This window comes from Urocampus carinirostris, chromosome 1 (genome assembly GCF_059441175.1).
Source record: "Urocampus carinirostris isolate Australia breed hairy pipefish chromosome 1, RoL_Ucar_1.0, whole genome shotgun sequence".
NCBI lineage: Eukaryota > Metazoa > Chordata > Actinopteri > Syngnathiformes > Syngnathidae > Urocampus > Urocampus carinirostris.
In genome coordinates, this window is record NC_142349.1 from 74,092,375 (window position 1) to 74,106,484 (window position 14,110).

The window sequence follows — 14,110 nt, forward strand, 5'->3', positions numbered from 1 at the left end:
GTTCTCTCTTCCTGCCTCCGTTCTGGTCCGGTCCCTCGTGACAGAATGAACCAGCCAAGAAATGAACTCAGCGGACGATCCCCTCCGACTCCCCTGCCTGCCTGTTCGAGTTGTGTGTTTTGTGAGTATTCCCTGGTCTTAGTTCCTGTAAGCCTGTTTTTGTTTTGTTTTGTCCCTGAGAGTTGGACGACTTTTATTTTGCTAAATAAAAGTACTAATCGTTAACGCAAATGAATTCTCCCTCCCTGCCTCCGCTCTGGTCTGGTCCCGTGACTATCTATCTATCTATCTATCATGGTGTTGCAAGGATGCGTCGTTGAGTGTGACGTAGCGCAGCTTTGATGTCTTTGAACTCTGAAAATCTTGAACTTCCATGTTCTGTTTTGGTACACCATTTCTGTAAATATTTGATTTTGTGCCTACATTTGTGTAAAATCCATTTCAATTGAACTTAAAAATGTGCCAAAACAATTTTTCTCTAAAAAACTGAAAACTGTTGAAGGACATGGTACAAAGGTCCAGGACAAAAAAAATCAAATATTAGGAAATAAAACCATGGAAATTCGACCAAAGATGAGCAAACTGATCTTTCGAGAGACGAAAAGCAGAAGACCTAGAAAAACATTTATTATTATTTCTATGATTTCATTTTATTTTCTGAGTAAATCGAGGCAAGAACTGGTTTTGTCATTTCATTCATCTCCTCTTCTTCCTGTTTAACATCTTCTCCAAAGATCTTGTTGCTAGAATTTCAGGTCTAGAAAGTCCAAAGATCCAAACCTTGCCCCGTTTTGGATTCAGCCATAAGTGCCGAAGCTAAAACGGCTTTTTATGAAGAACGCTGAAGGTCAACCGTGGTCTGATTTGGACTTTCTGGACCTGAAATTCGTCAGGCAGCATCTGGGATTTTGTTCCTAGAATTTCAGGTCTGGAAAGTCCTAAGGTCCAAACCCTGCCTCCTCTTGGATTTAGCCACAAGTGCCAAAGCGAAAACGGCTTCTTATGAAGAACACCGAAGGTCAACCGTGATCTGATATGGACTTTCTGGACTTGAAATTCTTCAGGCAGCATCTGAGATCTTCAGAGAAAACATTAACTACAAGCTTTTTAATCTTGTTCCCAGAATTTCAGGTCTGGAAAGTCCAAAGGTCCAAACCCTGCCTGCTCTTGGTTTTACCCACAAGTGTGAAGGCTAAAAGCTTTTCATGAAGAACACTGAAGGTCAACCGTGGGCTGGTTTAGACTTTCTGGACCTGAAATTCTTCAGGCAGCATCTGAGATATTGTTTCCAGAATTTCAGGTCTGGAAAGTCCAAAGGTCCAAACCCTACCTCCTCTTGGATTGAGCCACAAGTACTAAAGCTCAACCGGCCCCCTGTGAGGAACACTGAAGGCCAAACGAGGTCTGGTTTGGACTTTCTGGAACTGAAATTCTTCAGGCAGCATCTGAGATCTTCAGAGAAAACATTAACGACGAGCTTTTTAATCTTGTTCCTAGAATTTCAGGTCTGGAAAGTCCAAAGGTCAAGACCCTGCCTCCTCTTGGATTTAGCCACAAGTGCTGAAGCTAAAACGGCCTTTTATGAAGAACACTGAAGGTCAACTGTGGTCTGGTTTGGACTTTCTGGACCTGATATTCTTCAGGCAGCATCTGAGATCTTCAGAGAAAACATTAACAACGAGCTTTTTAATATTGTTCCCAGAATTTCAGGTCCGGAAAGTCCAAAGGTCCAAACATTGCCCGTTTTTGGAAGTGCCGAAGCTAAACCGGCCCCCTGTGGAGGACACTGAAGGCCAAACATGGTCTGGTTTGGACTTTCTGGACCTGAAATTCTTCAGGCAGCATCTGAGATCTTCAGAGAAGGTGATGAAGACGAGTTTTCCAATCCACTTTTTCTGTAGTCGCTTGGGTTTGTCCATTTTGAGAAGAGACAAAACAAAATTCCAACCAGTCCAGAAGCTCAAACGGCAGCCAATCGACCGGCTCGTTGGCTACAACGACGGCAAAAGGGGGCGGGGCTTCAAAAGTTCATCCGGCACCTCAGGCCTTCTCGATGGCGGGCGTGTTGAAGCATCCGCTGGGGACAGTCTTCAAGATGTCCTCCAGGTTGGCGATGTCCCCCAAGATGGCGTCGATGTCCCCGTCCAAGGTCCTCAACCGGCGGCGCTGAGCCTCCTCGCGTTCCGCGGCGTCCCTCAGTCGAGGCCCGAGACGGGAAAACACGTCCTGGCGGGCCCCCGCCACGGAGTCCTCCAGTTCCTGAAGCCGGCGGGGGTCGAAGGTGCTGCCTTGACCTGGGGGACCGCCGCAAAGTTAGATCGGGGAGTCCAGGACACAATATGAAGACTGAGACCAGACTGGAAAGGTTTGGAGGTCCATTCAAGGAAAAGGAGCCACAAAGCAGCAAAAACAAATTCAGTTCGATAGTTTAGGAAAGGGACTGGAGTTCAGACCAAGACCAAGACTCAGACCAATACCATGGTGTCGTCTTCTTTCATGTTTTGTTTAGTTACAGTGAGTAACTTTCATAATTTGTTTAATAGGAGATAGTTTTTCTTCCAAAACGGTTGGATCCCTTAGTCACATAGGTGGTGTGTCTTGGGCAAGTACAGCCTGGTGGCCCACATCCCTCTCCAGGCCAGGTCTACATTCATGTTTTGTTCAGTTAGAGCTAGTATATTTCATACTTTATCTAGTTAGAGCTAGTTTTTTTCCCAACATATCCTGTGCTTGGCTTACTTTCATGTTTTGTTCATTTTTATCTAGTTTCTTTCACTTGCGGTTTAATAAAGCTAGTCCTTTTGTGTTTTGTTCAGTTAGAACATAGAAGATAGTTTTTCTCCTGACATATTAGGTGACTGTTTTTGTTTCATGTTTTGTTCAGTGGGAGCTATTTTTATTTTTTACGGCTAGACGATTTTATGCTTTGTTTAGTTAGATCTAGTTCTTATGCCAAAGTAGCCCTCAATGTCTTCCCATTTCACAAAGTGTTCAATTTGGACTATACCTTTCTTGTTTTGTTCAGTTAGAACTGTTTTTTTTGTTCCAAAATATCCTATATTTATCCCTCTTTAACATTATGTTTATTTACAGCTAGTTTTTCATTTTCAGCTTCACGTTTTGTCCAGCTAGATCTTGTTTACATGTTTTGTTCAGTTACAACTTGTATCTTTCATGCTAGAGATTTTGATTTCAACATATCCCCTGATGTCTTCCCTTTTCATGTTTTGTTCATTTTTATCTAGTTTCTTTCACTTGCGGTTTAATAAAAGCTAGTTCTTTTGTGTTTTGTTCAGTTAGAACCAGTTGGTACTCCAACATGGTTTGTGTTGTTTCCTTTCATGTTTTGTCCCCAGTGAGCTAGTTTATGCTTGAAAATGTCTGGCATCTTTTCCTTTCATGTTTTGTTGTCCAGATCTACTTTCTTTACTATTGGTTCAATTTGAAATTATGTTTTGTTCATTTAGATCCAATTGGTATCCCAACATAGTTCATGTCTTAGCCTTTATGTGTTGTTCACTTTCTTTCATGTTGTGTTCAATCTGAGGTAGTTTCTTTCATCTTGGTTCAGTTAGATTCATGTTCTGTCCATTTAGATCTAGTTAGTGTTTCACCATGGTGTTGCGTCATTGAGTGTGACGTAGCGAAGCTTTGATGTCTTTGAACTCTGAAAATCTTGGTGAACTTCCTTGTCAACGTAGCCCTCAATGTCTTCCCATTTCACATTGTGTTCAATTTGGACTAGACCTTTCTTGTTTTGTTCAGTTAGAACTAGTTATTGTTCCCAAAAAATCATATGTTTATCCCTCTTTCATGTTATATTTATTTACAGCTAGTTTTCTTTTTAAGCTTGTTTTTCTTCATTTCACGTTTTGTCCAGCTAGATCTTGTTTACATGTTTTGTTCAGTTACAACTTGTATCTTTCATGCTAGAGATTTTTCCAACATGTCTTGTGTTGTCTCCTTTCATGTTTTGACCACAGTGAGCTAGTTTATGCTTGAAATTGTCTGGCATTTTTACCTTTAATGTTTTGTTGGTCTAGATCTACTTCCTTTACTATTGGTTCAATTTGAGATGATGTTTTGTTCATTTAGATCCAATTCGTATTCAAACACATCCCCTAATGTCTTCTGTTTTCATGTTTTGTTCAGTTTTATCTAGTTTATTTCTCTTGTGGTTGAATAAAAGCTATTCCTTTTGTGTTTTGTTCAGTTAGAACCAATTGGTATTCCAACATAGTTCATGTTTTAGCCTTTTTTGTGTTGTTCACTGCTAGTTTATGTTGCAAAATGTTTGGGCTATATCTTTCATGTTGTGTTCAATCTAAGCTAGTTTCTCTCTCTTGTTTCAGTTAGATTCATGTTCGGTCCATCTAGAATCTAGATTCTAGATCTAGTTAGTGTTTCACCATGGTGTTGCGTCATTGAGTGTGACGTAGCGAAGCTTTGATGTCTTTGAACTCTGAAAATCTTGGTGAACTTCCTTGTTCTGTTTTGGTACACCATTTCTGTAAATATTTGATTTTGTGCCTACATTTGTGGAAAGTCCATTGTTTAGTTAGAACACAGAAGATAGTTTTTCCCCTGACATGCCATGGGGGCAGCAGTAGCTCAGGAGGTAGAGCGCTTGTCTTGGCATCAAGGGATCCCAGTTCGAATCCCGGCTTGTCCGTGTTACATGTCGAAGTGTCCTTGGGTAAGACACTGAACCCCTAACACCCCCAATAAGCAGGTTAGCGTCTTACATGGCTGCACGGCCGCTATTGGGAAATGTGAAGCACACTGTAAAGCGCTTTGGGAAGTAAAAAGCGCTATAGAAATGCAGATCAGATCATTTCATGTACTTGTTTTTGTTTCATGTTTTGTTTTATGTCCTCCAAATGCAGAAGTCGGCGCAGGTAAAGGGTACTACCTTGATCTATGGGACTACAAGAGGGTTCTGTTAGTCGAGGCCCAAACGAGCACAGAGACCTGAGACCGGATTAGAACCATTTGGTGTATCAGACGAAAACAAGAACATAATAACCACAAAGGAAAGAAACCCAAATTGAGTTTGATCGTTTGGGAAGTAGGGACTGGATTTTACACCAAGACTTCAAGTTCACCACAATAAACCAGGAAACAAATGAAGACTGCATGGAAAAACGTTGTCAATGGAGTTTCTCACCGACGTTGGCCATTTTGTTGGCAATGTCTTGCAGCATTTTTCCCACGGCTGCTCGGGCCCCTTTGGCGTTCCCCAGGGCGGCGGCTGCGTTGGCGTTAGCCTGCCGATCAAAAGCGTGACTTTGCCGTCTTCATTTCGGGACCGGCGGCGGAACTTGGCTCACCTCAGCGGCGTTGACTTCGAGATTCCTGGCGTTGTCCAGATCGCCGCCAAGTCGCGCCCCCACGTCGCCCGCCAGGACCTGAAGGTCCATGACCGCCGAGTTCAGTCTGCTGACGTCCGCTCCTAGAGATGGCGTGGACCCCATCGCACCCTGGACGGGGAAAAATATGCAATCACTCGCTGTCTAACTCAGAGGCACTGTTTGACTCTTGCACCCGGTAAGTCCGGCACTTGATGTGGTCTGTGCAGTTTTTAGCGACATAGTTTCAACCACACCGCTTGAACTGGAGGAATTCACTCGTGTCCGGCTCAAATATTCAGGAAAACTTCTCGAACAGGACAAAAAATGCATTTGCAAACTATTTTGTTCCGTTTGAGCTAGTTTCTGTTTATGTTTTGGTCAATATGGTTAGTTCCTTTTATATTTTGTGTAGAGTACCGCACCTCCAGAGCCGGGATCAGGTTTTCCAGCCGGTTGAAGGCCGCCATGGCCCCGTCCGAGTCAGCGGTAACGGCCTTCAGCAGATTTCGCGTCTGAGCGTTGCTCTTGGCGGCCTGCTGAATGGTGCCGTTGATTATCGGAAGACGCTTGATGGCGGCGTCTGCCTTTGCTTGGTTGTCAGCGATCTGCTGGTCGAAACCTGAGGACGTACGAGACACAGAGGTCAAAACCGCCGGAGAGGACGGAGCCGGCTTGTCAAAATCCCCAGACCTCTCAGAGTATTGAGGGCGGTGTCCAGCTCGTTCATGTTGCCGTTGATGCGCTGCATCGCCCCTTTGGTGTCAGCATACGCGGCGTCCACTCGGCCCGTCAGAACATCCATGCCCTGTGAAGGGGACACCACATCAGTCACAGTCAGAATGAAAGGACAAGTGTTGCATACAGAAAGTAAGAGTGGGGCCAAATACGATAAGATTCAGGTCGTGATGGCCAAAAACCGCAACCCAGAAACCGTCCTGGAGAGGGATAGGTGCTGCCAGGCTGTACTTGCCCAAGACACACCACAGGGATGCGGTGCCCCATGGTGACCCAGCTCGTGGGTGTGAGGCTAAGTTTTGGAGGGCACAACATTGAACAGGACAAAACAGGGGACACCAAGCAAATGGAGGAGGATAAAGGTCAGGACTGAACTAAATGTGTCAACAGAAACAAGGTTGAGGTCTGACGGACCCAGAACAGTGTGGGACAAGACTGCAAAGGACAGGAAACACTTCTGGAACTGATGATAACCAATAAGGGGAGGGTGTCAGGTTCCCTACTTGAATAGCGCCCTTTCCTTGCTCCAGGAGGTCACGGGCCGCGAGCGTGTCCCGCCCAACATCCTCGCGCAACGCCGCCAGGCCCGCCATGTTTCCCTCTGCCGTCTTCCTCAAAAGGTCCAGCTTGGCCGCCATGGCGTTTGTGTCCCCCTGGAGGCAACAAGAATATCAAAGAGCGGCTTTAAGATGTTGGGCAATTTTATCCGGCCACTGGCATAATCCTGAACATTCTTAAAATCCCCTGAGATTTATTTGAAATATTGTCAGCAAAAAGTCACATCTTAGTGATCTCAGAGAGTTCAGAGCTAGGAAGGAACATGAAGTCTTACTGCAAAGAATACACCAAACCGACCGTTAGCGCTGGTGGGATGTCTTTAGCCATCTTGTTGATGTTCTCCAACATGCTGTTGGCCTTGCCGCTCTCTTCCTTGGCCTGGTCCCCAACAAGAACAGCTCGGTTCTCCAAACCCTTGACCTGCGTCACCATCCCGTCATACCTGAAGAGGGGCTCACCCCATCAGAACCAATAAAGAGCCAAACCCGTTCGACCGGAGGAGAACCTACGCCGTTTTCACTCCCCCGACCACATCTTTCACGTTGTTCCCCTTGGTAAGGAGCTCCCGGACCAGTGCCAGGCTCTCCTCCGAGTGGCCCAGAGCATCGTTGGCGCTCTGATCCACCGACGCTGCCTTCGTCTGATGCCTAAGAGATTGATTTAGAGACTTCAACACTTTAACACCTTAGACAGTCAAGCAAAGCGACGGGCTTGCGGCTGGCACAAACTTTTCCGCCAAGTTGGTCGATTTCAGCGCCAACGAGGAGAGGAGGTCTGGAGAAACGGGTGAATCGCCTGATGGGAACTCCTGCAAGAAAGCGACAAAAAGATCCGCTGTTAGGTTAGGACAATATAACAACAGACAGCTGGCGCTCCACTCCAAAGGTGCGAGGTCTCACAGCCGAGCGGAGACTCGTCTTGGCTTGATCCAGTTGGAGTTTCATGTCGTCCATCAAATCCTGAAGCTGTTCAGCTTTGGTGCCATAGGTCTGCCAACGGCGCTTGATGTCGCCGGTGGCGTCGGCCACATTCTGGATGTCCTGTTCCTCAGACTTACGAGCACGGTTGAGGGCATTCAGACTGTCCTGCAGCCGTTTCTGGAGATCTGTAGGACATAGTGAGCGGGGCTTAGACCGGACAGGAATCCACTATGTGTGCAATGAGGAGTAAGGAAGCGGGACCTGCTAGCTTCTCCGAATCGTCCTCCAAGTCTTCGGCTAGCACTTCAGCCGCGCTCAGGGCAGTGGCTATTTCGGCGTTGTTTTGTGGACCGGCGCCTATCTGAGAGTTCTGCGCTTCCAACTGCCGAAGTTTGAAAGCTAACTCGTCCATCTGCAAATTACAGGTAGATTGAAAAAAAAATGGCAAAAGAGTTGGAGGAATCCGGTTTTCACCTTGGCTTTGGCTCCGTCAAAGCAGGAGGGACAGTCGCGGGACGGCTGACACTTGGACCCCCCGACGTCATCGCACTGCGTCGACTCAGAGCCCTCAATATCGCAGCCGCATGCTACACCAAACACGGGAAACGGTCAAGTTTGACAACACCAGTGCCATGTGGGCTCGGTCACGTGACTCACGTCTGCAGGCGTCCTCTAGGCGGCGGTGATAAAAGTTGGGCAAGCATATGTCACAGTGGCGGCCCATTGTGTTGTTAAGGCACTTGAGACATTCACCGTTGGTTGGGTGACAGCTTCCCGCCACGCTGGGGTCGATGTGGCCGTTGCATTGGCAGGGCTGGCACGGTTGCCCTGCAGCTGGTGAGCCATAAAAGCCTTCCTGGCATTGGTCACAGCGCAGGCCTAGATGCACACAGTGAGACAGGCCTTAGAGGTCAAGTTGAGACCATGGTATAAGACATGTAACCCTGATCCTGGCTCTGTAATACCCATTGCCTTATCATATACTGTTGTATCTAATGTGTGGAGGCCCTACCGGTGGTTCCTGTAGGACACAAGTGACACTCCGGTCGCAAAGACCCCGGAGCCAGCGAGCACCGCGCTCCCTCGGGACAGGGACAGGGACTACAGCGCCGGAACCATGAGTCCCAGTAGAATCCGTCCGAGCATGTTCGTGTTTCGTCTGCGGGATAACAATCGCCTGTCTCCGGATCACAGTCGCCGCTCTGGCAGCTGCAGGGCTGGCACTGGCCAAATGCGCCTTCGCCGGCCACCTGCCGCTTGAAGCCTGCCGAGCATTGCTGGCAGAAGTCGCCCTCGTACCCAGGCGGACAGACACAAGTCAGCACCCAATGGGCAGGGGCGCCCTCCCCTCGCCTAGCCGTCACCAGCTGCACGTTATCCAGGTAGCCTCGTCCTGCATACAATTGACAGTTGAAGAGCACAACGGCGCCGTGCCGGCGGGATCCGAGTTTCTGGTTAACCTCTGTCTCCGAAGGTGGCCCGGATCTTGATGGCGCTCAAGTTCTGGAGGAGGGTTTGGAACTGGAGAGTGGTGAGCTGAGGATGCCACCTGCTGCCAGGCTGCTCATCCAGTCTAACACAGCGCAAAGAGAGAGCAACAACCAGGTCAATCGAGTGCACAAGGTCACATGTGATTGTGGCAAATGAGATTCGGGGATTTGTGAGTCCCTTTGCTCTAATTAGCACAAAAAGAAGAGTTCAAAATTGTGCAGATTTTTTTCCCTTGTGAGTTTGAAGTACAAAGTGTGATTGTGTAGAATGAATTCTCCTGTGCCAAACAAGACTTCATGAATAAAGGTCAAAATTCCCCACTTAGTTTAAATGGAGTGCAAGTCATGTTTAAAGCCCGTGAGCGCCGCAGATTCCTCCGTTTGTTCATACTTGTCTGAGCGCCTGGAATGTTTTTTTCGCATCGGCGTAACCCAGACCTGAAGGTGTAGTTGACTTTCTGTCCGCAAGTAAGGACAGAGTGCAGGTCGCCCAACGAGGCCGAGATCCGGTGGCCGGCGCCCTCCAGGACCACATCGTGGACGGACGGGTGTCGGATGCCACGGTCCAGACGCAGCGAGAACGACAAGTTCTGACCATAGCTAAGCAGTTTGTTGCCCAGGTAAGGAGCTGCAAGAAAGGCAACAGTCACGCCAGGGCGGTGAGTGGCCGACGGCTGAAACAGGGGCGGGCTATGCTCACCTGGCGCGTACAGGTAAAGCGGCAGACTATTTGTAGAAATCACCTCCATGTCCTGATATTTGGGAGACCAGCGGGAATGGACGTTCTCTGGGGTGAGGCCGCGAGAGGTAGCCGCCTTCCAGTTCTCGGGACCTGCAGATCCCACGCGTAAATTACGTCAGGGTACCGGCAAGATCCCCCTGCCAGTGCTTACCGTGCTCGAAAGTGGACGAGATGTTGTGGACGCTGTACACCGACTGAGGAGAGCATTGGCTGCTGTGCCCGTAACAGAAGCACAAAGTCCCAGAAACCTCTCTGCGTTGGCGCCTGCGGAAAGGAAGACGAGTCGGAACGCCAATCACCAAGAGCCCAAAAACTGTCCTGTTTATGCTGCTAATGTAAAGCTCGGGCCTTGACCTTGGTGGACATCCTGCTGCTCCATCATCGCAGGGGGCACACTTGGTTCCTGTGTCTCCTTCTTTGCAGGGACTGCTCAGAGAACCTGGAGGAACACTTACAAAGTCATATGCCGGTAAACAAGTCCCAAAAGCACAATAACACCTGGGCCCTTCTTGTCCCCCTTGAAGTGGGACCGTGACAGGCCGGTGAACCCTGGCCTTCAACTTCAACTCAGGGTCTGCTCAATTTTTTGAATCCTTGAGACACTGTTCCAAAGCCAAGTACATTCACAGACTGAAGATACAAGTACTGAAGACTCAAGGACCGAAGAAGCTTTAAGAGGACTTGTCCACTCTACAAAGTCAGACTGGGGCCCGAAATAGAAACACAAGACTACCTCTGGTGACCGTGTAAGTTCAACCAGAGCAAGGCTTCTTCTGATTTGCCCACAGACAATAGTGATTGTAAAAACCAGGTCCAAAGCCCTCAGATGAGCCGCAAATATGGCACCCCAAAACAACTCCTCATCAAATCACGTCAAAGAGTTCGTTGTTCAGGTGTGTCAGGATTGGGCTTTCCTCAGAGGGTGGCAAAATCCGATGACATTTGATGGTGATTTTTGGGGGGAGGGAGGAACAAGTAACTGAACCCATTTTCATAGTTTGCTTGCTAGCTTCATCAAAAAATAAAATCTGTCTTTAACTAAAGGATAAGCTGTGTTCTTTGATCAGTGTGATTTTCACAAAGATTACAAATTTAGTTACTTATTCCTCCCTTTTCTGTTCTTGTTTTGCAAGCTATTTTTAATAAAATATGGAAACTTCTCAATGTTGGGGTGGTTTTGGTTAAAGCAGACAGTATATACATCCGTGGGATTTTCACAAAGATCCCAAATTTAGTTACTTATTCCTCCCTCGTCTGTTCTTGTTTTGCAAGCTATTTCCAATATAATGTGGGAACTTCTTAATGTTGGGGTGGTTTTTGTTAAAGTAGACAGTATATTTATCCGTGTGATTTTCACAAAGATCACAAATTTAGTTACTTATTCCTCCCTCGTCTGTTCTTGTTTTGCAAGCTATTTCCAATAAAATATGGAAACTTCTTAATCTTGGGGTGGTTTTTGTCAAAGTAGACAGTATATTTATCCATGTGATTTTCACAAAGATCACAAATTTAGTTACTTATTCCTCCCTCGTCTTATCTTGTTTTGCAAGCTATTTCCAAAAAATAGGGAATCTTCTAAATGTTGGGGTGGTTTTGTTAAAGGAGACAGTATATTCATCCGTGTGAATTTCACAAAGATCAGAACACATTAAGTTACTTGTTCCTCCCCCTCAGGTCACGTTTGCTGGTGTTTTGATGCAGAAATCATGAGAAATTCCATCAGTTGACTTTTTCGTAGCACTGTAAGTCGACTCTTCCAATCTGTTCAACACTTGAAGAGCTAGACAGGATTTAGCTAGGCTGCCTTTTCCCTGATTTTTGAGCATCTACCTACATCAACGTCAATGTGGACGAATTGAAGAATCAAGTTCCAATGGTCGCAAACGAGAGCGAGCTAGCGTAAACAAACGAGAGCAAATCAGGTGAGTGTAAAGGTCAAAGGTAAAGTCTTGATCGGCTCGAAAGAAAGGTGGAAGGCGCTTACCGCCGGAGGCCGTGAAAGTGCCGAGCGCCAAGAAAATCGCACAGGAGAAAATCTTCATGTCGACGTCCTCCCACTTTTCCTCCGAGTCTTGCTCCCGCTCGCGAGGCTCGACTTTTAAGGCGTGCTAGCGGGCGTGCGAGGACACGACCGACTGGGCGTTGGCTCTTTTCACGACTGTGTCGTCTGTGTCGAAGCAAAAGCCGCAGACGAGCTCACCGTTGTCCCTCGGTGGTGCAATCCGGCGTCTGGGATGCAACATTTCAAGTCAAGTCAAGTCAAGTCATTTTTATTTGTGACGCCCTAAATCACGAAGAGTCTCAAAGGGCTTCCCAGATTATTACACTATATTACACAGACTATTTTTCAGCCGACGAGAAGAGTAGGTTATTCATACGCTATGGAGTAGAAATGAGTTTTAAGCTGAGATTCAAACATTTCCACTGAGGTTGCAGATCGGATCTCAGGGGGAAGAGCATTCCACAGCACCGGTGCCCGGATGGAGAATGCTCTCGAACCAGCGGAACACTTCTTTGCTCCTGCTCTCAGATCGTAGGCTTCGGACATAGCGGGAAATCAGATCTGAAAGATAAGAGGGAGCAAGTCCATGTATTATTTTGTATAATACTAAGAGAACCTTGAAATCACATCTAAGGCTAACTGGGAGCCAATGCAGGTTAGCCAAAATCGGTGTTATGTGATCGTACTTTTTTGTCCTAGTTAAAAGCCTCGCTGCGGCATTTTGTACCAGCTGAAGAGACTTGATTCTAGACTTCGGGAGACCGGAGAGTAGTGCATTACAGTAATCGAGACGGGAGGTAACAAACGCATGAATTATAATTTCCGCATCAGTATTGAACGGATTTTAGCAATGAAAGAATGTAAGAAAGCGGTTCTAGTCATTTTCTTTACATGCGTTTCAAAGGATAGATAAGGGTCAAATATGACACCTCAATTTTTAACTGAGTCACTCTGTGTGATGTGACATTTGTCAATGTTCACAGCAGTTTTTGAGAATAAGTCACAGACATTCACTTATCTAGGGGCAGCTGCCTTAGTAGGGAAGTCCAAATCTCCCGCTCCCGAGCCACTTCTTCCAGCTTCCAGAAACATAGTCTCTCCCAACTTGTCTTCGTGGTCTACATCTGGGGCAATAATGACAAAAGTTGAGCCCCTTTTATCCTCCAAAAACATGCAATGAGAACCATACACAGCGTCGGATATCGAGATCATACTCATATTTTATTCCTGCAGTCCAAACCATAAAATTGGATGATTGAGTAAAATTTTTCACTGCACAACTGCTATTTAAGGTCACCTAAAACATAGTGCCAGAAAACATCCAAAAATCATTCATTCGGAGAGAGGGAAATTATAACTTAAGGGGCTGTAGTAAATTCATAATCTCGAAGGTGAGAACCACCAGGAAAAGTATGTCTGTGTCTGTGTGCGGAGTCAAACTTGGGAACAATTTACAAGATGATGTGCCGGCTCCTCCCATGGGCGTGCCAAGGAAGCCCCCCGGGCTTCACAATCTCATCCACGAGCGCCTCGATGTCTGGCTTCCCAAAACAACGTCGCTTCCACGAGTCATGTGATCAAAATTCCCTAGACAAAATATTATGCATTTCGAACAGCCTGCCCTGACACATACACGTACATTGAACGAAAGCCCACTCAGTGAAAATCTTCATTGCATTATGAGTCAATTGTATAAAATCCTTTATAGTCAAAATCCTTTAATCCCTCTCATGGCCTCAGGAAACAGACGCCATAACCGCTTAATCGTTAATTTGGCAATCAAGTTTTGGTCTGGTGTTGTTCATTACATCTAAAATGCAAGAAGAGTTCATGGGATGTATAAAATCCTTTACTGGTCACCTACTGGAAGTCTACCAGAAGGAACCAGTTCTCATGTGCTGGTGAGCGGTTTCGAGACTCAAATTTACAAACAGAGAAGAAGTTCAAAACAACCGGAGGGACTTGAAGCGCAGCTTCTGTTTAGCACATCTTCCCAGGGACGTCCCACCAACAGGAAGTCCCAGAGACCACCAAGGATATGCTCTGGTGACAAAGTCCCGCCTCTTTGGAAGATAGAAAAAAAACCCCACCAGGAATGGGAGTAAGGTAGCAAAGTTGGTAAACAAGCTTTACTGAATCGACATGAACGAGATGAACCCGACTAACGCGATTCCTTGTCAAACACGACAAACGAGAACGACTGGACCGACGCTGTCCAGAGGAAGAACCGCACGGGCAAGAAGGTAGAGGACCGGTTTCCCGAGACAGACGGACTGGAAGTGACACAAGGTCACCTTGTACAGATTTCAAAA

General features: G+C 46.6%; 1 protein-coding gene across 2 annotated transcripts; it reads right to left on the bottom strand.

The window, feature by feature from the left end:
• Positions 1-624: 624 nt before the first annotated feature.
• Positions 625-11,921, bottom strand: lamc2 (laminin, gamma 2). Of its 2 annotated transcripts, XR_015852377.1 has the most exons (21): positions 11,781-11,921; positions 10,151-10,235; positions 9,948-10,060; positions 9,755-9,886; positions 9,493-9,682; positions 9,025-9,137; positions 8,577-8,957; positions 8,222-8,443; positions 8,039-8,151; positions 7,826-7,976; positions 7,544-7,749; positions 7,373-7,452; positions 7,154-7,291; positions 6,942-7,086; positions 6,590-6,739; positions 6,042-6,156; positions 5,774-5,970; positions 5,331-5,480; positions 5,168-5,267; positions 1,331-2,294; positions 625-1,161 (listed from the first exon to the last, which is right to left on the bottom strand). XR_015852377.1 is itself a non-coding variant. In XM_088350610.1 (20 exons), exons 1-20 carry the CDS (start codon positions 11,836-11,838, stop codon positions 2,041-2,043), a joined length of 3,093 nt encoding a protein of 1,030 aa, XP_088206736.1. In that variant the 5' UTR covers positions 11,839-11,921; the 3' UTR covers positions 625-2,040. The 2 variants fall into 2 exon arrangements, 1 of the variants encoding a protein (XP_088206736.1); XM_088350610.1 differs by having other exon boundaries at positions 625-2,294.
• Between the last annotated feature and the right edge of the window lie 2,189 nt (positions 11,922-14,110).